The 25,531-nt window shown below is 40.7% G+C and overlaps 1 protein-coding gene and 1 pseudogene across 1 annotated transcript; both read left to right on the forward strand.

Moving 5' to 3' along the window:
* The first annotated feature begins 3,221 nt into the window (after nucleotides 1–3,221).
* LOC102270740 (zinc finger protein 665) lies at nucleotides 3,222–21,818 on the forward strand. Its single transcript, XM_070387086.1, has 4 exons — nucleotides 3,222–3,269; nucleotides 5,279–5,355; nucleotides 8,481–8,607; nucleotides 13,213–21,818. The coding sequence occupies exons 2-4, from the start codon at nucleotides 5,341–5,343 to the stop codon at nucleotides 14,685–14,687; spliced, it is 1,617 nt and encodes a 538-aa protein (XP_070243187.1). The 5' UTR covers nucleotides 3,222–3,269; nucleotides 5,279–5,340; the 3' UTR covers nucleotides 14,688–21,818.
* The window catches only part of LOC102271026 (zinc finger protein 665-like), a 31,757-nt pseudogene continuing 14,706 nt past the window's right edge, over nucleotides 8,481–25,531 (forward strand).

A 25,531-nucleotide genomic window follows, 5' to 3' on the forward strand; every position in this document is an offset into this window, starting at 1 on the left:
TCATAGAAAAGTCATGTTGCTGCAAGAAATGTGAAGACTAAGTGCTCATGCTCACAGAGGTAGAAAGAACAGAGGATCCATCCTCCCACCACCCAGCACATTCTGGACTTCTTTTTAAGTGAGAATGATAAACCCACTTCATTTACTGAAGTCACTCAGTGTGTCCGGCTCTTTGTGACCCCATGGACTATAGCCTGCCAAGCTCCTCCATCCATGGGATTTTCCAGGCAAGAATACTGGAGTGGGTTGCCATTTCCTTCTCCAGGGGATCTTCCTGACCCAGGGATCAAACCCAAGCCTCCCGCACTGCAGGCAGACTCTTTACTGTCTGAGTCACCAGGGAAGTCCCTAAAAAATTAATACTGGAGTGGGTAGCCTTTCCTTTCTCCAGGGGACCTTCCCAACCCAGGCCTCCTGCATTGCAGGCAGATTCTTCACCAGCTAAGCCACCCGGGAAGCCCTGGTTTTATTTTTTGAAAGGAGTATAATGGAGAAATGGAGCCTTTCAGAACCAGAACTTAAAAATTTGTGGCCTGTGAAAGCTTCATGAAAACATATCTTTGTTGATGAGTTAGATGTCGACCACACGTTGCCTAAAAATCACAATGTGTGAACAAAGTAAAGCAGGAGAATGTATGACAAATGTTCAGAAAAATGGTTGAAATGTTACCAGAGTAAAGAATCAGCTGCCACAAATATTACATGTTTCGGATTTTGTTGTTGTTGTTGTTTTCATTTGGTCATGCCTGAAGGTATCTTACTTCCCTGACCAGGATCTGACCATCCAACCTACACCCTCTGCATTGTAAGTATGGATTCTTATCTACTGGACTGCCTCAGAAGTCCCAGATATTATAGGTTTACTTGAGAATTTGATATCCTGACTTATGAGAACCGTCTTTGCACTGATAGAGTGCACTCATTTATTGTCACTCTAGAATGATTTCAACCATGGACGATCTATCAGGAAGCAAAATCAATGCACTGCCTTTATATAGCTCATATTTTATATTGGTAGGTCGCAATAATTAAATGCGATAAGATGGTGGGACTTCCCTGTGGTGGTCCAGTGGTTAAGACTCTGCACTTCCAATGCAGGGGACATAGCTTCCATTCTTTGTTGGGGAACTAAGATTGCCACATGCCTCAGAGGGGTCAAAAATAAACACTAAAAATTGTCTTAGAAAAAATTAACTGAAAGAGTCATGAGCCAAAGGATGGCATGGCCTCTGAAACCCACGAAAGTAAACAAAACAAAACAAAACAATTCTTACCTGGGTAGTGCTTTAAGTCGTTTTATAATTCTGGACTCCAGAATTCAAAAGAATAAATCCGTTTTGTTTTCAAGCAGTCAGTTTGTGGTAATTTGTTACAACACCAATAGGAAATTTAATGAAATGGTGTATGTAGAAAATCAAAAGGATTTTGATACAAAATATTCAAGGGAAGGTATGATTTTAAAGATGTCAGAACACAAAAACAATATACAAAATGCATTGAAATTTTGTTGTTTAGTTGCTAATTTGTGTCCAGCTCTTTGCAACCGCATGGACTGTAGCCCCCCAGGCTCCTCTGTCCATGGGAGTGCTGAGGCAAGAATACTGGATTGGGTTGTAATTTCTTTTTCCAGGGGATTTTTCCCACCCAGGTATCAAACCCAAGTCTCTTCCACCCACTGCATTATTAGGCATATTTTTTACCACTAGTGCCACCTGGGAAGCCCCCAAATGCTAATATCTCTATGTAAACATCATGTCAATTGATTGCCATTTTTTCTATGGATGAAACCTTCCACCTGTAGGGATGTGGGAAAATCAACTTTGTAAGTAGATGTTTAATGACATGTTGCCATCAAAATATTGAGGGTAGATATGAAGTTATCAGATGGTTGATAATCTAGTTTTGCTTTCTTTAGGGTTTATATTAAACAGAATATACTTCCCAAATAAATGCCCTCAGAAATACAGCAAAGTTAATATTCTTTAGATGAAAATAAATCCCAGTGTTTTCTGAATACTGTATATTTTACAGGCTCTGTTAACCAGATTTGATAGAACTCTCAGCAATAGAACACCAAGATATAAAATACATTACGGCTTAAGAAGAAAAGGTAAATATTAATTACTCTCAGAGTGAACATATAATGAACTTGATATTGCATTATATTTACTTATGATTGGCTTAATTATATTATGATGTAAACAAGCTTTTCTCAAAAGCATTTGAGTGTGGAACACAATAATTATTTTACCAAATAAAGCAGTTCTCATCAAAACAAAAAAAATTTCCCTTATTTCCATTTCTCTGTTTATCTTATCTATCTTAAATGATGGATGCTAGTTAAACATATTGTGGTAATCATTTCACAATATAGGGAAATCAGACTATTTTGCTGTATACCTTAAACTTATACAATCATGTATGTGCATGAAGAGCTGTTTATATAGCTCTTATATGTCACTGTAGAGTTGGTTTTAAAGAGGGAAATAAAACACATTAGCAAAAAGAGAAACAATAAAATTTAAAACAATTTAAAAAGAATATTGCTCTTTTTAAAGCCATGGTTAATAATCTAAATTATCACTTCCCTTAGTACTCCAGTATCAGATCCCAGATCTTCTCCTTGTCTCTGGAACTAAACAGTGTTTAGTTTGGCCTCTGCAGTGAGAGATAGTACAGAAGCTGTTCTGCATTATGAAATAGACGATACAATGTAGGGAAAGTTTTGTATTTCTCATTCTAGTGTGTAATAGAGAGACAAGTTCAGTTCTTGTTTCCTTAAACTGCCTAAATTAATTCTAATTGCACAAAATGCTCCCGCATCCAGCTACTGTCCTATGTCAACTACTCTGGGAGACCCACATTTCCAGAACCCTGAATTGTGTTTAAGGCCTCACTGGCAGGGCAGGAGAGCAGCTTGCTTGCAAAAACAATACCTTTTATTTAAACCGTTTTCAACAAGTTGAAAGTTATGTTACCTTTGGACATAACTGGCCCACAGAAATGCAAACTTTACCTTAAAATTGTTACTCTCTGAAACTTCAAGTAAGCCGGTCAAGGAAGGGACCTTGAGACCCACCCTCTTTTCCACCACCCCTTTTTCTGCCCTCGGGTGGTCCAGGCTCAGACCTGGACTCCCCGCCCACCGCCCCGTTGCTAGCGCTCCGCCCAGGCCCCGCCCAGGAAGCACCGCCTCTTCGCCTCGCGCACGCGCAGTTCTCTGCAGACCCGGAAACGGAATGCTTGGGACGAAGGTCACTCTGCAGAGCGTAAGTTTCTCTTTTCTAGCTTATATCTGTGCTTTGCGGTTCTTTGACTCCATCTTCAGGGTTTTGGAGTCACTGCGGTCTTTAAATTCCCTCTCACGCCCCCACTTGCCATGTAAACCGAGACGTGTGTTAAGAGTTCGCAGGCCGTTTCCCTTTGGGTTTTCAATTTCTCTGGGGCCAGTACCGAAGCCCTTGGCTTTTCTGCTTTCGGTCCACGTAAACACTGCCTTTCGCCACATTTTCCTGCTTAAAACCCTTTACTATCTCTGCCTTCCGCCTCATGTAAAGTCAAGTCTTCGTCCTTGAGGTGGGCTCGCGCCCGCCCCCCAGCCTCGCCCTCTCGGCCCCTGGAGGCCGGGCCGGCCGCCCCGCTCCCGGAGAGGCCGCGTCCTTTCCCGGTGCCGGGATTCTGGAGAGTCAGCCCCGTTCCTAAGACCCCCTCGCTCGCAGCCCCTCAGTCCTCGCGTCTCCTCAGGCCCGTCCTTCTGCTCGTCAAGGCCCCTCTCCTGGTCCGCCCTAACCCAGGGTAGAGGTGGTGACGTGGGCCATCCCTGTGACGCCCAGTGTTCTTCGGTCCAGAGTTCCAAACGGTCTTTTTCAGTCCGCGGGCGTCTTATTCAGTCGCCATCCTCGTAAATGCAGGGGCGAGGAGGATCAGGAGAAGCAGACCGAGAGAGCGACTGAGACAGAAAAATTGAGAAGGATAAAGATTGAGGGAGAACCAGTGGGAACAGACCGGGACTTGTAAATAGTAAAGTGAAAGTGATTACGCCTTGAAAGCAGAAAGTGAATAAAATCGAAAATTAAGTTAAAAATGCCAGATCTCCAGGAATTGGATAGTGACATAGGGAGAGGGGCTCTAGATCTACTGGTAGGAGGGTGGCAGCAATGATGAGGCCCTTCACACAGTTTGGGAGAGGATAAAAGGTGGAACCATAGCCTTCAGAGCATCATGGTGATTGGGAGAGGAGAGGAAAATTATTGACTGCAAGAGCGAAGGGAGAGAGAGCAGGAAGGAAGCATCACCACCTGGGGTGCCCGAGAGTGGGGAGGAAAGGAGTGTAACAGAGAAGGGGTGTAACTGAAGGGCACAGAGGAAGCAGAGAAGGGGGAAGAAAGAGGCAGAAATATATAGAGATGTAGGGCAGTCAGAAAGGTTAGAGAGAAGGAGCATCAAGAGAGGGAATGATTTGCAGAGTGGAGTGAGACAGGTGTGAGAAAATAGGGGGCCAGGAACAGCAGAAAAGTAGAGGGGAACAAAAAGACAAAGATACAGAAATAGGGAGACAGGAGAATAATATGTGGAAACACATGGTGTAGGTAGACACAATTGTCACACTAAGTGAAGTAAATCAGACAGACACACATGATATCACTTTATCAGTTCAGTTGCTCAGTTGTGTCTGACTCTTTGCGACCCCATGAATCACAGCACGCCAGGCCTCCCTAACCATCACCAACTCCCGGAGTTCATTCATATGTGGAATCTAAAAAAAATGGTACAAATGAACTTATTTACAAAGCAGAACTAGATTCGCAGACCCTGAAAACAAACTTGTGGTTCCCAAACATGGAAGGAGGAGGAGGGATAAATTAGAAGTTGGGAAGAACATACACACTACTATATATAGAATAATTAAACAAGACCTGCTGTATAGTGCAGGGAACTATATTCAATATCTTATAATAACCTCTGGTGGAAAATAATCTGAAAAAATATATATTTGGTGAAAAAAAGGATACCCTACACTATTTGATCTTCAAAGATCTATCAAGCACTGAAAAAAAATGTAGGAACTGACTTGTTGATCTCTCTGTAGGAGTTGACTGTTCTGAGTCCCTCCTGAGACAGTGTGCAGCAGAAGACTGTCTGTTCCACATGGCGGGGTCTTCCGTGTGTGTGTGTGTGTTTGTGTGTGTGTGTGTGTGTGTGTGTATGTATGTGTTTGGGGCATAGGAAGGGGGTGTGTTGATTTTAAGCATTTAACTGACTATTTTCACCTTTCAAGATTGACTTCCAAAGACTCAGACTGAGGAAGAAGCCTGGAAGAGCAAAGAAAAGGAGTCAGGAATGGCTATTTCTCAGGTAAGGTCATATTCTCAATTGATTCTCAGTCTGTCCTTCCTGAAATGCCCTTCTCTGGATTCGCTAATCGTGTCTGACTCTGAAGTGTCCTGTCTGACTCCTGTACATGCACACTCACCCGGGGCCTTCCCTCAGGGCCTGTCCTCTCCACTTAGATCCCGTCTCCCCATGACCCAGTGACCCGGCCCTTGTGAGGAGGCTCCCCTGGGCACTCTCCAGGGCAGGGCTTCTCACCCACGGGTTGGAGACAGGGTCTCAGTGCTGTTGGGCAGCAGGGATTGCTTAGGGCCCATCTGGATGCCCTGTCTGCTCTCCATCAACTAGGGTGAAGAAGCTGCACATGGAAGTCAGGTGTTAATATGCATTTTCACCTGGTGCATTTTTTAAAACAGACTAATTATGGCAAATATGTTCTGGCTTTTTATACTGTATTAGAAGCTAATGCAGGTGGCTCAGTGGGTAAAGAATCTGCCTGCAATGCAGGAGATGCAGGCAGACGCAAGTTTAATCCCTGGGTAAGGAAGATCCCTGGAGAAGGAAATGGCAACCCACTCCAGTATTCTTGGCTGGAGAATCCCATGGACAGAGGAGCCTGGCAGGCTACAGTCCACAGGGTTGCAAAGAGTCAGACACAACTGAAGTGACTGGGCAGAAGCTAAATGGGTATATTGATGATTTAAAAATCATGATGATTGGGAATGGAATGAAAAGTTCAGAGATATCAGTGATACAGAGTGTTTCATTCCTTTGATTTTAAACTATGAAATCAATCTCTGAAACATGGAGATTCTTAATCCATTTTCATCATCTCCATTCCTTGGAGGTTACCTTTTCACTGTGTTGATTGCCTCCTTTGACACATAGAAGTTTCTCATTTTGATACAGGTGAGGTTCCAGCTTTATACTTTTATTGGTAGATACCCAGTTTCCCAGCACCATTTATTACTGAGACTGTCTTCCTTCTATTCTGTGGTCCTGGCACCACTGAAAATGCATTTTGCGTATATGCAAAATCAATTCTGAGCATTCTGTTCTCTTGCACTGCTTTATATATCTGTGTTTATGCCAGTACCGCACCATCTTGATTACTTTGTAATATGTTTTGAAATCTATAAGGGTTCCTTCCTTTCTTCTTTGGCAATTTGGGATTCTTGGAGATTCCTTATGAATTTTAGTGTAATAACTTACATTTTCTACCAAAATTGCCATTTGACTTTTGATAGGGATTAGATTGAATCTATAAAACACTTCGGGTAATTTCATTTTAAGAATATTTAGTCTTTCAATCCAAGAGTATAGGATGTCAATTTATTTGTATCTCCTTGTATAACTTTTAGCAATGTTTAATAGTTTTCAGTATAGAAGTTTTTCACGTCTTTGTTGGATTTCTTATGAAGTGTTGTATCCTTATGGTGCTTTAGAAATAGGATTCTTTTTAAATTTTCTTTTGACATTGTTCACTGTGTATATGCTTCCCTGGTACCGTCGTCGGTAAAGAATCTTCCTGCAATGCGGGAGACCTGGATTTTATCCCTGGTTTGGGAAGATCCTCTGGAGAAGGAAATGGCAACCCACTCCAGTATTCTTGCCTGGGAAATCTCATGGACAGAGGAACCTGGTGGGCTATAGTTCATGGGGTCACAAGACTCAGACATAACTGAGGGACTGAACACACAGACATCTAAACCACCACTACCATTATGTATAGAAATTTACCTGATTTTTACACATGGACTTTTGTATCCTTCAACTTTTCTAGAGTTATTTTTTGATGTAACAATTTCCTTGTGAAATCTTTACTATTTTTACACATAAAAGTTGTCATCTACACAAAAAGAGATAATTTTACTTTTGCAGTTTGGATAAGTTTGATTTCTTTTTCTTGTCTAATTTCTCTGATAAGGGCTTTCTGTACTTTGGTGGATAGTAGTTCAGAAGTGTGTATCCTTGCCTTCTTTCTGATCTAAAAAGAAAAGCCTTCCAGTGGAATGTTTAAATCTTTTCTTTTTTTTTTTTTTTTTTAATTTTGACCAAGCCAAGCCACTTGTATGATTTTAGTTTCCCAACGAGAGATTGAATCCAGGGCCACAGCAGTGAAATCACTGAATCCTAACCGCTGGACCATCAGGGAACTCCTGTCTTTTCAAGTAATTGTGTGTTTACATGTGTGTGTGTGAGTACATGGAAGTACAAGTCCATGGTTTTGATAAAAACATCATATTTCAAACCTATCTTTACACTTGAAATTATATCTTAAATATAATCCTTGACCTCAAAAATTTTTTTTGGAGTATCATGTTAATGGTTTAAATAGCAATAAGATTATTAACATCTTATGTGTCTCTGTGTGAGCCCACGTATATGATGATCTTTTATGCTCTTCCATGTTGTTCACCATGAACTTCTTTCAGATTTTCTCAATGAACCCTCTGTCAGTGTGCCTTTAATACTGTTTTTTCTCTTATTCAACTGTTTGATTCTTTAGCTTCAATTCCAGAGGCTAACCCTCTGAGTTCTGATATTGCTGTTTAGTTTCATGACCTGAGTCAAGTGTCTCCAAGTGTGTCTGGCACAGTATTCTCCTCTGTAAGATGGGAAGAGATCATCTCTAATGAGCTGTTATGTTTATAGCAATTTCATACATGTAAAAAATTTATTAAGAATGAAATTTGGCATATAGGAAGTGTTCCAACACTTCGAGTCATTGCTCTTGTAATTGTCATAATTGCAGATTTTGACCTTTCTGTAAAGCCACTGTGGACTTTGTCATCTCTAAAGATCCCACTGGTGCTGTAGCTCATCTAGATATTGAATATCACATGGTATGTAAAACATAATAGGTAACATTTCTACATAGACCACCTGCTATTGAATTTTATTTCTAGGTTGTTTGTGTGTGTTGTCCAGAAAAAGTGAAAAACCTACATTGTATGGAGGATATCATAATCTCTATGAGAAGGGATAAGAAATTAAAATTACGGATGCATAATTTGCTCCAGATACCTTTACCTGGATCTGTCAGAATACATACTTCAATTAAACAGATCCTTACTCCTCTCTCCTCTTCTCATTTTGTGCAAAAATAACTCTCTTCATGGCCCTTTGATGAGATATTTTTGTTTCAGGAACAGTTGACCTTCAAGGATGTTGCTGTAGAATTCTCTCAGGAGGAGTGGGAATGCCTGGACCCTGCTCAGAGGGCCTTTTACATGGATGTGATGGTGGAGACCCTCAGGAACCTGATCTCTGTGGGTGAGGATCACTTCGCTTCAGAAATTGGAATCTGTCCTTGGGTATCATTGCATTTCCCTTCTGTGCCCCTTGGGAGCCCCTGTTTTGCTTGATTGATCTGAAATCCCTGTTGATTCAGACATGAAAAATTTCATGATGTGGTATCATGAGTTTAAGCTTAGCTTTTCTGCAAATGTTTAATCCATTTCATGATACATCAGGCATTGTTCCAGAGCTTAAGTATTTATAAGGCTGAGGGCACACTTTTAAAATATCTGATTCTCTTTTTTTTCTGCCCCTGTGCTTTTGCTCCACTACTTCTTGGAAGAGAGCTCATTATCTGAATATTACACTGTTTCCTCTGCATTTAGTAGGAGGCAAGTGGTAGACCAACCTGTGATAGAGGTTTTCAGACCCGTGTTCAATGTCCTCACTCCTCACCTGAACAAAGAGCTAGAAAAGCCCCAGCTCTTCACATTTTATTCTTTTGAGAAGCAGAAATTTCTATTTCTGATCAGAATATTATTTCCATCTTGAAACAAGAAGAACAGCTCTAGCCTGTGCAGAGTGACATGAAAAGAGCAAACCACCAAGAGGATAGAAATGTATCAAAAGTCTGAACACGGGTTAGATCTCAGAAGGGCAGAGAGGAAGTGGCAGTTTTACTGGTCTTTGGGTAACTCCACCCACGTGGGAGATTTCTTTTCAGAAAACAGGAGTTTATTTATTGAGAATGCTGAGAGCACATTTTTCTTACTCCTGGGTTATCATTCTGTTCTTCAACATGTAGAATGTATTCTTTCACCCTCTGGTGCAGCCCCACCAGAAACAAAAGCAAAGTCTTCATCATGATCTACACCCTGCCATCTGGTCCCTGTGAACTCGTTGTTGGTTGACTTTGAGCACCGTGAAGAGGGTTGCTTTAAAAGGGTCTTTTACCCCCTTTCACTTCTCTCTCTGGACTTCATTGGATGCTCAGGTTTCAGTCTATATAAATAAGAGTTGATGCTTCCAGACTCACTCCCTGGGCTTTTCTCTCTTTCATCCCCATTTGTGTTCTTAAAAGATCTAATTAGAAGATGGGAAGGCATTGATCAAAATCAAAAGCACATGGTTTTTGATTCCATGTGGCACCTTCAGGGAGCTGTTGTCTCAAGCCCTCTCCCCTTGTTTAGATTTCGCAGCCATTTCTTCTGTTCTGATTTTTGCCACACACTTTAGGGATGTGTGAAACAGGGAGGTAGATTGGGTCTCGCTTAATTTTACATGGCAAAACTACAAAGACAGTGGACAAAAGAGATCCTCTTTTTTTATTTCCTAGTTCCTCATGGGGGAAATATGTGTATCTTTCAAGCTATTGGTTTGGCATCTTGGGTTGAGTGCATGGTTTCATCTCTTCACCAAATTTTGTATTTTTTCCACTCTCTTATGTCTCTTCTATGGCTGTACCTAATCAGTATACTCTCCTGATTCCATATTCTTCTACCTTTACATGATTTTACCTTTTGAAACTTGAGGGATTTTGTGTGTATGTGTGATTAAATAATAAAGAAATAGATTAATTATTGATTGGCTTTCATTAGGCTCTGGGAGACATATAAAAATAACTAGCACATTTTTGCCTTCAAGTAGAAAAGTTTATAATCTTGAGTGTGAAACTTGCTTTTGAAATAGATATTCCTAGAGTCTATAATTTTATCCAGTTTCATTACTATGATAATCCACTTGTAGTAGACAGCTCAGGATGGACTGTCTGTGGGGTGAATTTACTAACAGAAAGTTTTGATGGACAATGCTTTTCCTTAAGTGTTTTAATATTTTCCTGCTATGTACTAAGTCACCAGTTGAAGCTACTTAGTAGATTGGTCAGCATGTTGTAAGATACGAGATAGAAAGTATCATGAGAGCCTCACTGATGAGTCTTTCCCCACTGTTTTTTTTTCTTTTCTTGGCTTTGAGGACTGTCATGAAAGCCCATCTCAAGGACATGGTGTCAATCTTGTTTCCAGATACTAATGACCATCCTCTATGAGCCAGAGGAAATGATGTAGGAGTGTATTCCAGGAAAACTATATTCACATTCTCCTCTTCCTGATATTGGACCCCTGGTTTGGAGGGTCTGATGTGGGGCTTCTGTGGGAGAAACTGCGTTATGTAATTATTCTCCAGTTTGTCTGTCACCCACACAAAGTATGAGATTTGATTGTGTCATGGGTCTGCCCCATCCGTCCTGTGTTGTTGGGGTTCTTTCTTTATGGCTTTAGTTGTAGCAGATATTTTCTGGTAGATTTTAGTCTTTGTCAGTGATGGTCATAATGCAGATTATTGTGATTTTGGTGCTTGGGAAAGAGAGTGAGATGATTGTGCTCATGAGAGGAAGTGAGCATAGGATACGTCTGCTCCGCCATCTTGGCTGCTCTCTGGTATGGTTATATTCACCTCGATATACAATCACCAGCTGTGCTCCCACATATGCATATACCTTGTGCTCCACTCATGCCATTTCTCATTCTGGACCTTTCTTCACATGGTACTTTTATGTGGGAAGACTTTCTTTTGCTCACATATTTAAATCATTATTTTCATCCCAATTTCCCCAGCACTCCTTCACTCATTGCTCCACCTTCCACATCACTCAGTATAAAAATGGTCCCTCTTTTAATGTTGTACGACTTTCTCATGACATGACCAAAATCACTATGTGCAGCTGTGAAGACTTAGAAAAACCATTTTCAGGAAGGGTGGCTAAATAACATTATTAGTTACATGGCTGACTTCTTTTGTGTCTCCCTTGGAATACTCTTTTTAAACTCCTGGTATTTGTTTTAATATTTTGTAATCTGTACTGCTGGGGTGAGCAGTCATCCTTTAGATTTAGTTCCGGTTCAAATCCTGTGTCTCTCAGTACTTTTTGTATCAGTTGTGGTCATGCATAGAAATCTGTGAGTCAAACCTGTGATTTGAAAACTTGTGTTGATTTACCTCATGCCTTTTAAACCTTTAAAAACAAGCCTTTTGAAAGAAATTAGTGTTCTTTGATGGCTTAGACTCTTGCATGTTTTATAATCATGATTGAAAAGTTGCTTTTAAAAACAATTATGTATTTACTTTTGGCTGTGCTGACTGTTCATTGCTTCCTGTGCTTTTCTCTAGTTGTGGAGGGCAGGGGCCACTCTAGCTGCTGTGTGCGGCCTCCTCATGTTGCGGCTTCTCTTGTTGTGGAGCAGGACTCTAAGGTGTGCAAGCTTTGGTAGTTGCAGCTTCCAGGCTGTAGAGCACAGGTTCAATAGTTGTGGCACACGGACTAGTTGCTCTGAGGAATGTGGAATCTTCCTGGATCAGGGGTGAAACCCACATCTCCTGCATTGGCAGGCGGATTGTTCACCACTGAGCCACCACGGAAGCCTGAAAAGTTACTTTTTATAAATAGTTATATTAATATTCTGTCATGTTTATTATAATACTGTTTTGCATCACATCTTGTATGCTTTTCATCTCCAGTTTGTGCTAATCAACATTGTGTCTGACCCTAGTTGATAAATTTACAAATTGCTGTTTATTACATATCTTTTTAGAGCCAATGAACTGGAGAATTTTAAGTGTTCAGTGAAGGCTGGGAATGACTTTATTTATTTGCTGTTAGCTTACATAACTCTAGAATATTTTATTGGTTAACTCTTAATTGTAATTAATATATGATGGTTTTTCAGCTCTTATTATAGAGTACAACTGACATGTACCATTTGTTAATGTTGTAAAATGCATATTCTTTATGGGTACATAGCTCTATAGCAGATATTCAGAAAAATTTTTTGTGCAAAATTGTGTTAACAGATTCTTCCATTTTTGTATGCTGTGTTTTGTAATTCCATACTACCAGTTAGTTATTCATTAGATGAGTTTGTTTTGGATTATGTACATTACAGTGGATTGTGTGGTCTTTAGCATTTATTTGTATGACATAGAATACAGAATATATGTACAGTATATCTTTTGTCTCCTTAATAGCAAGACCACAGTATATGTATTGTTAATGGGTATATGCTTTGGTGTCATAGTGACAAAATATTCTTTCTTTGAGAGTTAACCTACATTTGTCTAGTGTGAATGTTTTTGTCACAGGGTGTTAGAACTCAGCTGTCATTATTGTTATTGTTCTGTCTCTAAGTTGTGCTCTGACTCTTTGCAACCCTCTGGACTGCAGCATGCCAGGCCTTCCTGTCCCTCAGTATCTCTTGGAGTTTGCCCAAGTTCATGTCCATTGAATCGGTGATGGTATCCAACCATGTCATACTCTCACCTTACATATAATCACTTTCTTTAGTAAAGAGTCCTATTCCTTTAGTGTTCCTAAAATTTTTAAGGTCATGATTCGGAAGTTTCATAACCTTATTGGGCATAAGTAGTAGTTTTGGTTTGTTTTATTTTATTTTGACCATGCTGTGCAACATCTTAGTTCCCTGACTGGGGATCGAACCCATCACCCTTGCAGTGGGAGCACAGAGCCCTAACCACTGGATTGCCAGGCAGTTCCCTACCTTTGGTTTAATGTCATATATTCAACATTACACTTTTATTCATGAGTTGTACTGAGTAAAACACCTTATGGTTCTTTGTATCTTATAGATATCTCTCATATACATGTGGTCAAGAAATTACAACCAATAGCAAGTAGTGATAGAGGAGATGCATTCCAAACAGTGACATTGGAAAGACAAGAAAGCCCTGAAATGAAATATTTTTGCTTCACGGAAATCCAGGAAGATGACTTTGGGTGTCAGTGGAAGAATGATGAAAGAAATTACAAAGGAATGCCTGTAATATATAAGGAAAATGTAACTCACAGAAGAGATAGACAAGGTAGGTGGAATGCAGGAAAGAAGCCAATTAAAAATAGACTTGTGTTAAGCTTTCAGGATGAACTGCATATATTTAAAAAAAATATTTACAAATGTCACGAGTGTGGTAAATTCTTTAATTATGGCTCCTCCCTCAGTAGACACCTTCTAATCCATACAGGAGAGAAATTATATAAGTGTGGTGTATGTGGCAATGTTTTTCGTCTAAAGTCACACCTTGTAAGTCATTGGACAACTCACACTCGTGTGAAAACTTACAAATGTGATGAGTGTGGTAAAACCTTTAATCACGGCTCATCCCTCCGTAGACATCAGATAAGGCATACAGGAGAGAAAGTGTATAAATGTGATGTATGTAGCAAAGTCTGTAGTCAGAATTCCTCCCTTAAACGTCATCAAAGAATTCATACCGGAGAGAGACCTTACCGATGCAATGAGTGTGGCAAAACCTTTAATCGTGGCTCTCACCTCTCCACACATGAGGTGATCCATACAGGCATGAAATTATGTAAGTGTGATGTATGTGGCAAAGTCTTTAGTCAAAATTCATGCCTTAGAATTCATCGGAGAATTCACAACGGAGAGAAACCTTACAAATGTAATGAGTGTGGTAAGGTCTTCCGTCAAAATTCACATCTTGGAAGACATCAGAGAATTCATACTGGGGAGAAACCTTACAAATGTGATGATTGTGGCAAGGTCTTTAATCAGTATTCAAATCTCGCAAGTCATCAAAGAATTCATACTGGAGAGAAACCTTATAACTGTAATGTGTGTGGCAAGGTCTTCAGTCAAAATTCAAATCTTGTGAGTCATCAGAGAATTCATACTGGTGAAAAACCTTACAAATGTAATGAGTGTGGCAAATTTTTTAATCAAAGAGCATACCTTACAAAGCATCAGAGAGTTCATATTGAAGAAAAGTCTTACAAATGTAATGAGTGTGGGAAGGTCTTCAGTCGAAATTCAAATCTTGAAAGTCATCAAAGAATTCATACTGGAGAGAAACCTTTCAAATGTAATGAGTGTGGCAGGTTGTTTTCTCAAAAACCAAACCTTGGAAAGCATCAGAGAATTCACATGGGAGAGAAACCTTACAAATGTCATGAGTGTGGGGAGGTCTTCAGTCGAAATTCACTTTTTGCAGTTCATCAGAGAATACATAACGTAGAGAAGGCTTTCAGCTGTAATGAACTTGAAATGCCTTTACTGAGTTCTCAGCCCTCACTAAGTATCAGATAATTTATACATGAAAGAAACTATGTAAGTGTGACATATGTGGGAAGTCTTCATTCAAAATTTACAGCGTACAATTCACTGGAGATTTCAGAGTAGGGAGAAACTAAGCAAATGCCATGAATATACCAAAGATTTTGTGCCTGCAAGCCTCATTTTCTATCACATAATCTATAGTGGAGAGAAACCTTATAAATGTACTAAGTATCTCAAAGTCTTCAGCCCAAGTTCATACCTTGAGATCTGCCAGATAATTTATACTGGAGAGAAACCTTTCAAATATAATGAGTGTGGCAAATCCTTCAGTGTCAAGCCCGAGTTACCATCAGGTGACCCATCCTGGCGAGAGACTTTAATAATACAGTGATACAACAAGGCTTTTAGCAGGTATCTACATCTTAGGCTTCATTGGAAAATTCATTCTGGATAGAAACCAGATAAATGTATTTTATTGTGGTCAGGCCTTAAGAGGAGGAATTTATTCATTCATTCATTCTCAAGATTATCTCACAAATGCCATGGATGTGAAATAGTAATCTTATTGCTCAGGTAGGACAGTTTTTATTTGTGAGTGACAGACCGCCTGGAGAACAGGGACTGAAAGTAGTAAGAGGTTTATCATTCTCATCTAACAGGAAGTCCAGAGGCTGCCATGTGGGGTGTGATGGGGTCCTCTGCCTCTGCAACCTCCATGAGTACTTAATCTTCACCTTATAGTAACATGACTGCTCTATGACTGAGAAGGCTGAAGGTTGAAGGCAAAAACCCTTTTCACTCTAAGGTTTTTGTATATTCTCCCTGGCTCACGCTCTTGTGACATGTCTAAGGACTCTGCATCAAGTTCCAGATTCTGAAGTTTTTGTTCTATAGCATTTTTCCTAAATCTCTTATAGTGTAAAGTTCCATAATTTGTTTTAGACCATTGATTAACTTTTTGCTGATGTATGACAGATGTAAAGTTTAAATGGAGAAATTTTCTTTTGTACTATGAATATTTCATTGACGAGCACATGTATGGGACCAGCCTTCCTTCATTGAGTTGCCTGGGTACCTTTGTCAAAAAGTAGTGGGAAGTACACTTGACCCTTGAACAAGGCAGGGAGTTAGGGTTTAGTCTCCTGAGCAGTTCTAAATCCATGTATAATTTAATGCTATCCTGCTATATCCATGGTTCTGCATCCTCAGATTCAACTGACCTCAGATCCTACACTGTAGTAGTGTTTATTAGGAAACAATGCCCATATAATTGAATCCACACAGCTGAAACCTGTGATGTTCAAGGGTTAATGTCCTGTGCACTGTGCTCAGTCGAGTCTAACTCTTTGTGACCCCATGGACTGTAGCCCACCAGGCTCCTCTGTCCATGGGGTTTCCCAGGCAAGAATACTGGAGTGGGTTGCCATTTCCTCCTCCAGGGCTTCTTCCCCACCCAGGGATTGAAACTGCGTCTCTTGCATCTCCTACATTGGGGGATGGATTCTTTACCCCTGTGCCATCTGGGAAAAACTGTAGTGATGGAGGGCTATTTCTTGTCTCCTCATTCTGCTCCATTGGTCTTTGCGTCTGTTATTCCACAAATCCCACACAGTATTGATTCCTGTCACTGTATTAAAAATCTTGAGATCATGTGGGGCGATTCCAACCACTGCAATATTTTTCAGGTATTTTAGCTCTTCTAGTTCTTTCGCCTCTCTCTGTTATTTTTAGAATAATCTTGTTTGAATCTACAAAAATCTTGACGGAAAATGCATTAAACTTGTATGTCACTTGGGATATTTTAATATCACTTCTTATGTTGTATCTTCCAGTCAATTAATCTGGTATGTTTTATTAACAGTTCAGTGAATATCCTATGTTTCTCTCAGGTGACCTAAATAGAAGATCGTCTTTGATTTCATTCCTTCCCATTGTAGGTTTTAAGCATAAAAGTCTTTATCTTGTTAGATTTACACATTTTTCTTCTTTTTGAGCAAACATCGTATTCTATATTTAATTTCAGTTTCCATTTGTAAATTGCATGCATATAAAATTACAATAGATTTTTGCACGTTATGTCCTGACACCTTGCAAATTATACTTTTTTCTAGAAATTTGTATAGATTCTTTTGATTCTGTACGTGCATTATTTCCTTAAATTTCCTGTTTCTACTTTTAACAAGTTATCACAAACTGAGAGACTTGAAGGAACACAAGTTTATTCTCTTATGGTTCTGGAGGTCAGAAATGGAAAATGAGCCAAAGTCCTATGTTCCAGGATGCCAGAAGCCACTTAGATCCTTTGTTTCATGGGTCCCCATTTGTATCTGGATGGCACACACTTTGAAATAATGATTTTATTCAGATGTCTTCTTGTTACATGAGCATTTTCTGAACACATTGTTTAATTTAGGGCACCCTGTCACTCCATCTTTGTACATGTACACCTTAATAGTACTTAACAGTATCATATATGATTTAATTATTGGTGACTTTCCCCTATAGAATATGCTCCTTGAAGGCAGGGTATTGATTTTATTTCCTGCTTGATATCCAGTGATTGAAACCATTTTCAACTGGCAGGTGTGTGAATGCACTTTATCAGTGCAAAGGGTTCTGTAATAGGTAGGCTCATAGAGCAGTAAGTCAAATAGTCTAATAAACATGTAATCATATTGTATTTGTGGCACCAAATTCCTTACTCTGTTACATTACACCCAAGCATTTTGAATGTTTGTCATAAATTCTCACAGTGTGATTTATTCACACATTGTGAATTTTCTCCAACATGTGCTAAACAGATCTAATTCATCAGTGAAGAAATGTCTTCATGAAGTTTTTTTACTCCACAACATTTTCTTTTTTTTTTAATTTATTTTTATTTGGAGGATAATTGCTTTACAGTGGTGTGTTGGTTTCTCCCATACAACAGCATGAATCGGCCATAAGTTTACACGTGCCCCCTCCTTCTTGAACCTCCCTCCTACCCCGTACCCCATCCCACCCCTCTAGGTTGTCACAGAGCACTGGGTTTGAGCTCCCTGTGTTATACAGCAACTTCCCATTAACTGTCTGTTTTACACATGTTAATGTATATGTTTCAGTGCTACTCTCTCAATTCATTCCATTCTCTCCTTCCCCTGCTATAATACACAATTTCAATTTAGGATTCTTTGAGTAATGCTCCATTCTACACCCATGACAAAGCAGTAATTTTTTTCTCGGGTAGGATAGTTTTTATTCGTGGGTGAGAGGCCACTTGGCAAATAGTAACTGAAACAATTAGGTTTATCATTCTCACCAAACAGGAAGCTCCAGAAGATGCCATGTGGGATGTGATGAGTGCTCTGCCCCTTCAGCCTCCATAAGCACTTAGTCTTCAGTGTCCTCACAGCAATATGGCTGCTGAAAGACCAAGAGTGAAGGTTGAGAGGCAAAACACTTTTTGATTATAGATTTGGTCTCATTTTCATGAAACAATAATCCTAGTCATTATTTTCTGATATTATTGGCCATTTGCATTAAATGGGTACCATGATTTTAATAATAGATGTGAAATTTCTAATTTAATATTTCTCTCTTGAACAAAGAAAAACAAAGGGGGAAAAAGTGTTAGGGAGAGAATATATCAAAAGACTTTGTTCTTTATCCCGAGAGTACAATATTCCACATAACATATGGTGACTTTGCCTCATGTTTGAAATGCCAAGCAAAACTTTTTAGAGCCCTTATGTTTTATGAGTCAAAGATTTATTTCCTTTCTGCTCTATCTGATTCTAAATACACTTAAATAATTCACCATATTTGGGGGAGGGAGGGCGGTGCTATTCTATGTGGCTTGCAGGATCCTAGTTCCCTGACCTGGGATTGAACCTGCACTCTCAGCAGTTAAAGTGCCAATTCCTAACCACTGGACTGCCAATTTTGATATAGTTATTCTGATTCCAGTATCAGGGCAAGGAATCAAAGAACCCATTTTGAAATGCTTTTTAACCGTACCTGAATGTGAGAAATATACAGGAGGCTTGTAATTGGGAAATATTCTAACATCACTTCCAAATATATTTTAAGATTAGACTCGTATTAATTATATAGTAATGTAACTGCTATGGAGCTTCCCAGGTGTCTCAGTGGCAAAGGATTTGCCTGCCAATGCAGGAAACACAGGAGAACTGGGTCTAATGCATTGCAGGCAGGTATTAATTATTTTAATATTTATTTTTATTTATTCATTTGGCTCTGGTGGGTCTTAGTTGTGGCTTGTGGGGCCTAGTTCCCTGACCAGGGATTGAATCTGGGCCAGCTGCATTGAGAACGTAGTGTCTTAGCCACTGGACCACCAGGGAAGATTCATTCATTCCTTAATTGAGATATGGAAAGTGATACATTCAAAACAAAATAGTATCAAAATGTAAAAACAGTGTGCATATTTAAATCCCTGTCAAGCACTCTCTACTCCTGTTCTTTTCATTGAATTAACTTCAGTAATACTCTGTCTGCAGTGTTCTGAAATAAAACGAATTTTCCATAATCTATGGTAGACAACAAAGGGCTTCCTTGGTGGCTCACTGGTGAAGAATCCACCTGCCAGTGCAGGAGATGCGAGTTCAATCCCTGGGTCAGAAAGATTCCCTGGAGAAGGAAATGGCAACTTACTCTAGTTCTTGCCTGAGAAATCCCAAGGACAAAGGAGCCTGGTGGGCCTCAGTCCATGGAATCACAGGAGTAGGACATGACTTAATGACTAAACCACCATCACCACCACCATGGTAGATAACAGCTATTCCCTTTTAAAAGGGAGAGGGGATCTTCTCCTGTGGTCCAGTGGTTCAGACTTTGCCTTCGAATGCCAGTGGTACAGGCTCAATTCCTGGTCAGGGAATTAAGATCCCACATGCCATGATGTGTGGCTAAAAACCAAACAACAAAAAAAAACCCATTGTTCCCCTGCTTTTTTTTTTCTTCCACATGTAGCCCATCATGAAACACATATGAAAACCTCACTTTCACAGTGTCAAGTTCTACTCTACTTCTTGACCATCTGCTAGAATAATCTTTCATATAATCATCAATGATGGCCCTCATTTGTAACAACATATCTAGAGAAGGTGTCATGGCCACCAAAAACATGACATTTTATTTTTAAATTAATTTGTCCACATCGGGTCTTAGTTGCAGCACATGGGATCTTTTAGTTTTGGCATTTAGGATCTAGTGCCCTGACCAGGGATCGAACTCTGGCCTTCTGCACTAAGGGTTGAGTCTTAGCCACTGTACCACCAGGTGTGTGTGTTGTGTGTTAGTCGTTTAGTCATATCCAAATCTTTCCAACCCCATGGATTGCAGCCCACCAGGCTTCTCTGTCCATGGGATTCTCCAGACAAGAATACTGGAGTAGGTTGCCATTCCCTTCTCCAGGGGATCTTCCCAACCCAGGGATCAAACCCAGGTCTCCCACATTACAGGCAGATTCTTTACCATTTGAGCCAGGGAAGCACATCAGGGAGGTCCCCAAAGCATATTTTAGGTATTTTTACATATGTACTCTGGCTGTCCCCATGCTTTCAAATTTATACCATCTTCTTAAAATCAGTGTCCTAGTTTTTCCTGGTCTCATAGATATGAATAAACCCCACCTAATGAAATAGGTGGGGTTTAATCTTACCCGTCTTTTCCTGAGACTATCATGGTGACAAATGAAAGGCAGATAATGGAACAATAACATCAACAGATTTCAAACTTCAGGTTGTAGGTCATTAACAATGGACCCTTTTCACGAGACCTCAGATAATTGAGTAAACAATGTACCATCTGCAGATAATTAGATCTTTCCACAGATGTCTGATCCTTTGACAGGTATCAACTCATGGATTTTAAAAAATTTTAACTTTTAATTCTCTGTAGAATTTAACATCTGAGATTGGTTATTTCAAACCTAATAGACTGAGTTTCCTCCCACTGTAAGTTTTCTTATATGTAAGTTCATTGAGAGGATTGTGTGAAGATTTATCTCCCCATTACATTTGTCATGTTTCTGTCTAGTGTGAATTCCTTGTGAAGTATCCTGAGTAATTGCTGTAAAGTCTTAACATTCTTGTATGGTTTCTATATTATATTAACTCTTTCAAGACCACAAAGGCATATATATTTTTATAAAGTTGATCACATTCAGTACATTTGTCAAGTTTCTCCCTAGAAAGAATTGTGTTATTTTCTACCAGGCTTAAAATTTGGATCAGCTTTGTCATGCATTTGTGTGGTTTTCCTCAAAAGTCTTTATTCTGATATCAAGTGAGGTGACTGCCCTGGTTATGGGCCTTGCCACCTATATTAATTAGTTTAGTATGGTGTCTCTCCACAATGGAACATCTTTTTAATTTTAGTTGAAACATATTGCTGTACAATTTTTGTTTCAGGTATAATGTTTAATGTTCAATTTTTGCATACATTATGAAATGACCACCACAGTAAGTCTAGTAGCCATCTGTGCCCAAACAAAATTCTCACCATATTATTGACCCTATTATTTATGCTGTATATTATACATGCTCCTGACTTACTTATTGTGTAATTGTCAATGTGCCCATTTTAAACTCCTTCACATAATTCACTCCTCTACCCCATTCTGTAAATCACGTATTTTTTCTGTGTCTGTTTTCACTGTATTTTGCAATTTTTTCTCTTTTAGATTCTATAGATAAGTAAAACCATGTGGTATTTGTCTTTGACTTTTTTTTCACTTAGCTTAGTACCTTCCATGTTGTTGCAAATGGAAATATTTCTTTATTTTAGGGAATTCCCTGGCAGTCCAATGGCTGATACTCAGTGCTTGCATTGCCAGGGCCTGGGTTCAATCCCTGGTCAAGGAACTAAGATGCCCCAGGCTGCACAGTCCAGCCAAAAAAAAGAAAGATTTTATGCCTGAGTGATAGTCCATTCTATATATATACACACACACCACATTTTCACTATCCGTTCATTCATTCTTGATGCTCAACCCAGTCTTCACATTAGATCAAAGAAGCACTTTGTAAATACATGTTTGTGCCCTGACCAGAGTCCCTTTCAAATAAATGGGGTGAGAACCAACGTTAATTATATTTAAGGTTCCCCAGGTGATTCCAATCTGAATCCTTCATTGAGCTTCAGGACTCTGAGTCCTCCTATTCCTGAGGGCTGAGATCTGGGCTGAGCAGGGGTGTTCTACTCTGGGTAGGGATGGACCAGGGCCTGGTCTGTGACCTGAAGGGGACTGTCATCTCTTCTGAGGTGCCCACTGCTGCTGTGTATGTGAGGGCCTCACCAGGAAGGGAGTAAGATCTGATGGAAAGTGTGGGAAAATGCTGTGGTGTTCTCTGTGTAGTTTACTGTCCCGAGTCCCAAAGATTTCAAAGACAAAAACAAATGGTTATAGAGTTGTAAGGCAAAATACTATTTTTAGTAGTATTTTACTCGTTTATCTTATTTGGGAATGATCTAGATATTTATAAACTACATATAATTTATCAAACATGTAAAGTTTCCTGTTGTCAACGAGTTGGGGAAAGATATTTAAAAAGTTTACCTGGAACCTTTTATCTCATATACATTCAGTTAATTGGACATGTAAGCAAACTGCTGGAAAAAACAACTTTTTACTGTAACCGTTTTCAACTTGTTAGGATACTGTATCACTCTAACTGGCCCAGCTTTCACCTTGAAACTGTAAAGAATCCGCCGCCCACTGCGGGAGACGTGGGTTCATCCCTGGTCGGGAAGATCCCACGTGCCTTGGGACAACGAAGTCCGTGAGCCACAACTACTGCCCGTGCTCTGGAGCCAGGGAGCTTCAAATACTGAAGCCTGTGTGCCCCAGAGCCTGTGCTCTTGGCAAGAGACGCCACCGAAATGAGAAGCCCACACACTAGAGTAGTCCTCTGCTCACTGCAGTTAGAGAAGCGCCCAGGCAGCAAGGAGGACCCAGCATCGCCCCCCCCCCCCCACCCCCCAAAGTGGGACAATACATTTAAAAAAAGCAATTTCAAATTAATAGGATCAGCCTCCCACTCCCCGCCCCCTGCTCTGCGCCTGCCCTGCCTCCCAGCACTCCCGGCGGGCTCCGGGGTCTCTCCAGGCACCTAGCGCTCCGCCAAGGCCCCGCCCCCGGAAACCCCTCTCTGGCCCCTCTGGCGCCGTCCTTTACGAAACCGGAAGCGGACTCCGAGGAGAGATGGTCATCCCGCTGAGAGTAAGTTGCTCGTGGGTAGAGTAACTGTGCGGCGGTGGCGGCGGGGGTCCTCCTTCCAACTCCATCCTCACGACGTGGGGGTTGGCACGGGCCTAAAATCTCAGCACCCGCCTCTCCGCCCCCAGTCAATCCAGACGTAGCTGTTACGGACTGGGTGTATTTTCCTCTGGGTTGGAATCTCAGAGGCCGGTGCCTGCCTTTGGCTTTTCCGCCTTTGGTCTCAGTAGACACCGCCTTTCGCACATTTTCCTGCTTAAAACCCTTTCCTACCTCTGCCCCTCGCCTCATGTAAAGCCCGCGTTCGCGAGGTGGATTCGCGCCCCTCAGCCTCGCCTTCTCGGCCCCTGGAGGCCGCGTCCTCTCCCCGGTCCCGGGATTCGGGAGAGCCCGCCCCGCTCCTGAGACCCCGGCCCCCTTGGCCTCGCGTCTCCTCAGGCCGCTCCTTCCGCCCCGCGGGCCTTCCCTCCCTGTCAGCCAGTCCCCTCACCCCGCCTAGGGACAGATGATCCCGGCCAACGTTCTTCAGTCCCCAATTCTTCCCTCGGTTGGAAAACGGTCTCTTCCCGTAGGCGGCCCTCCTACTGGCGTCTTCTTTGGCATAAATAAGTGGGCAATGGGATCGGCAGCCTCAGAGAAAAGAAACCTGAGAGAGAGGAAAACTGATGAGGTGGAAAGAATAAGGGAAAACGGATGGAGACAGGATGGCTGAGGGGCTTGTAAAGAGACCATAAGATGAAATAGATTTAGCCTTGAAAATGGCAGGTGAATAAAATTGAGAAATTTTAAAAGCCGGATCTCCAGGGATTGGGCAGCAACATGGGGAGGGGGGGGGGTCTCGATCACGGATAGTAAGGGGAGCAGCAGCGGTAAGGCACTTCACAGAGATTCTGCGAGAGGATAAAAGGTGGAGCCGTGGACTTCAGAACATCGTGGTCCTGGGAGAGGAACAGATGACAGCATGTGACTAGCAGAGCAGAAAGGAAGCCTAGCCACATGGGGTGCCTGAGAGTAGGGAGGAAGGGGACTGTAAGAGGCAGAGAAGGTTTGTAACCAGACGGCAGAGGGAGTTGAGCTGGGGGAAGAAAGAGGCAGAAATGTAAGGATACGGAGGGGAAAGGGCAACAAGAGAAGAAACAAGTTGCAAAATGTGGCAGGAGAGCAGAGAGAAATAGACCGGCAGGGGCGCTAGCAGAATAGAAAAGATTAAAAAGGAGATATAAACGGGGTGGGGCGGGAGGAAATGGAGATAGACAATTAAATGGAAACGCATAATAGTGCAGGTAAAAAAAAAATATATATATATATAGTGCAGGTAGAGGGGAAACTGGGTCCAGGTGGGAGAGGTGAGTGAATTGAATTTGGACAAAGTTATGATGCACTGTTTTCTGGCTTTAGAATCTAATAAATTTAAATTTTGTTTGCTTAAATTATACAGATGAAGATTGATATTGCAAAGCTGGAAAGTTTGTACATTTTGTATGACAAGATAACGTCCCTTTGCAGTCCCTAATGAGCCAAGGAGCAGTGACTTGACTCTAGACAGGTGTGGGTCACCCCCTTCCATTTCCTGGCATGGGATGGAGGGGCACTAGTGGGACAAGAAAGGACTGGTTCTGTCACCACATAGTACCTCTTTAAAGAAACATTGAAAGTGCTGTTTTTCTATAATGGATTTACTTTCCTCTGTTTCCTTTACATTTCTTTGGTTGTTAACTTTACATATATACTACTGCATTAAATGTCTAATGCCCTGCAAATAACTGTTAACTTGTGAAATAAGTTGGGGGTATTATGTGTTCTACTCATGTGGTTCTTTTCTAAATATGATACGTCCTCAATTTTTTAAAAGCATTGACAGCAAGATTATTTCCTTTTATTGATTCATATATTCTTGACACCAAAGTGCTTTCCCTGCTTTATCTTAATATATTGGCAAAGTTCTTTCATAACTAGTAAATATGTTTAGATTCTTTTGATGAGTACTTGGTAGAAATGTCTTTTATATTAATGATCAAAACCTGGTTTAACAAGTTAGTGTAATTTTTTTTTTCCATAGCATTCACATTTTATTTGGTATTATAAGTAACCTCGACATTATTTACAGCATATAGGAAGGTGTGTGTAGGTTATATGCAAATACTATGCTACGATTCATGGGGTCGCAAAGAGTCGGATACGACTGAGCGACTGATCTGATCTGATCTGATGCCAGTTTATATAAGGGATTTGAATCCCTTATATTTTTTTTGCCTCTTGTATTCCTCTGTTCATGATGAAGTTTGCTCAGAGCTTATTTCTAAGTTAAACCCTTACAATGTTTTCTGCACCAGCAGCTGTGCTTCTGTGACTGTTTAAATTATTTTACTTTGATTTTTCTGGAAAAGAAGAATTACCTGTTTGGTGTCTGTGTGATCAGATCTTGAAAGAGAAGTTTCCTTTGATCAGGTACCTGATAGATGGTGTTTTAAATGGAACAGGTGATAAGGACAAACTCTGCCCACTGACCTTGCGGGATCTCATTTGGGAAACACCGCTATTCTATTCACTCCACTAAGACTTTTTCAAAAAATGTCTCCCTTCTGGGCCTCAGGGAGCCCACTTATAACATGCAGATGAGAGACTAGACCAGAAACTCAGTCAGAGCAAC

The sequence above is a fragment of the Bos mutus genome, chromosome 18 (assembly GCF_027580195.1).
Source record: "Bos mutus isolate GX-2022 chromosome 18, NWIPB_WYAK_1.1, whole genome shotgun sequence".
Lineage (NCBI taxonomy): Eukaryota > Metazoa > Chordata > Mammalia > Artiodactyla > Bovidae > Bos > Bos mutus.

Coding starts and splice junctions, on each gene's coding strand:
- LOC102270740 (XM_070387086.1), top strand. Junction 8,608..13,212: donor CAGGAACCTGATCTCTGTGG/GTGAGGATCACT, acceptor TGTATCTTATAG/ATATCTCTCATATACATGTG.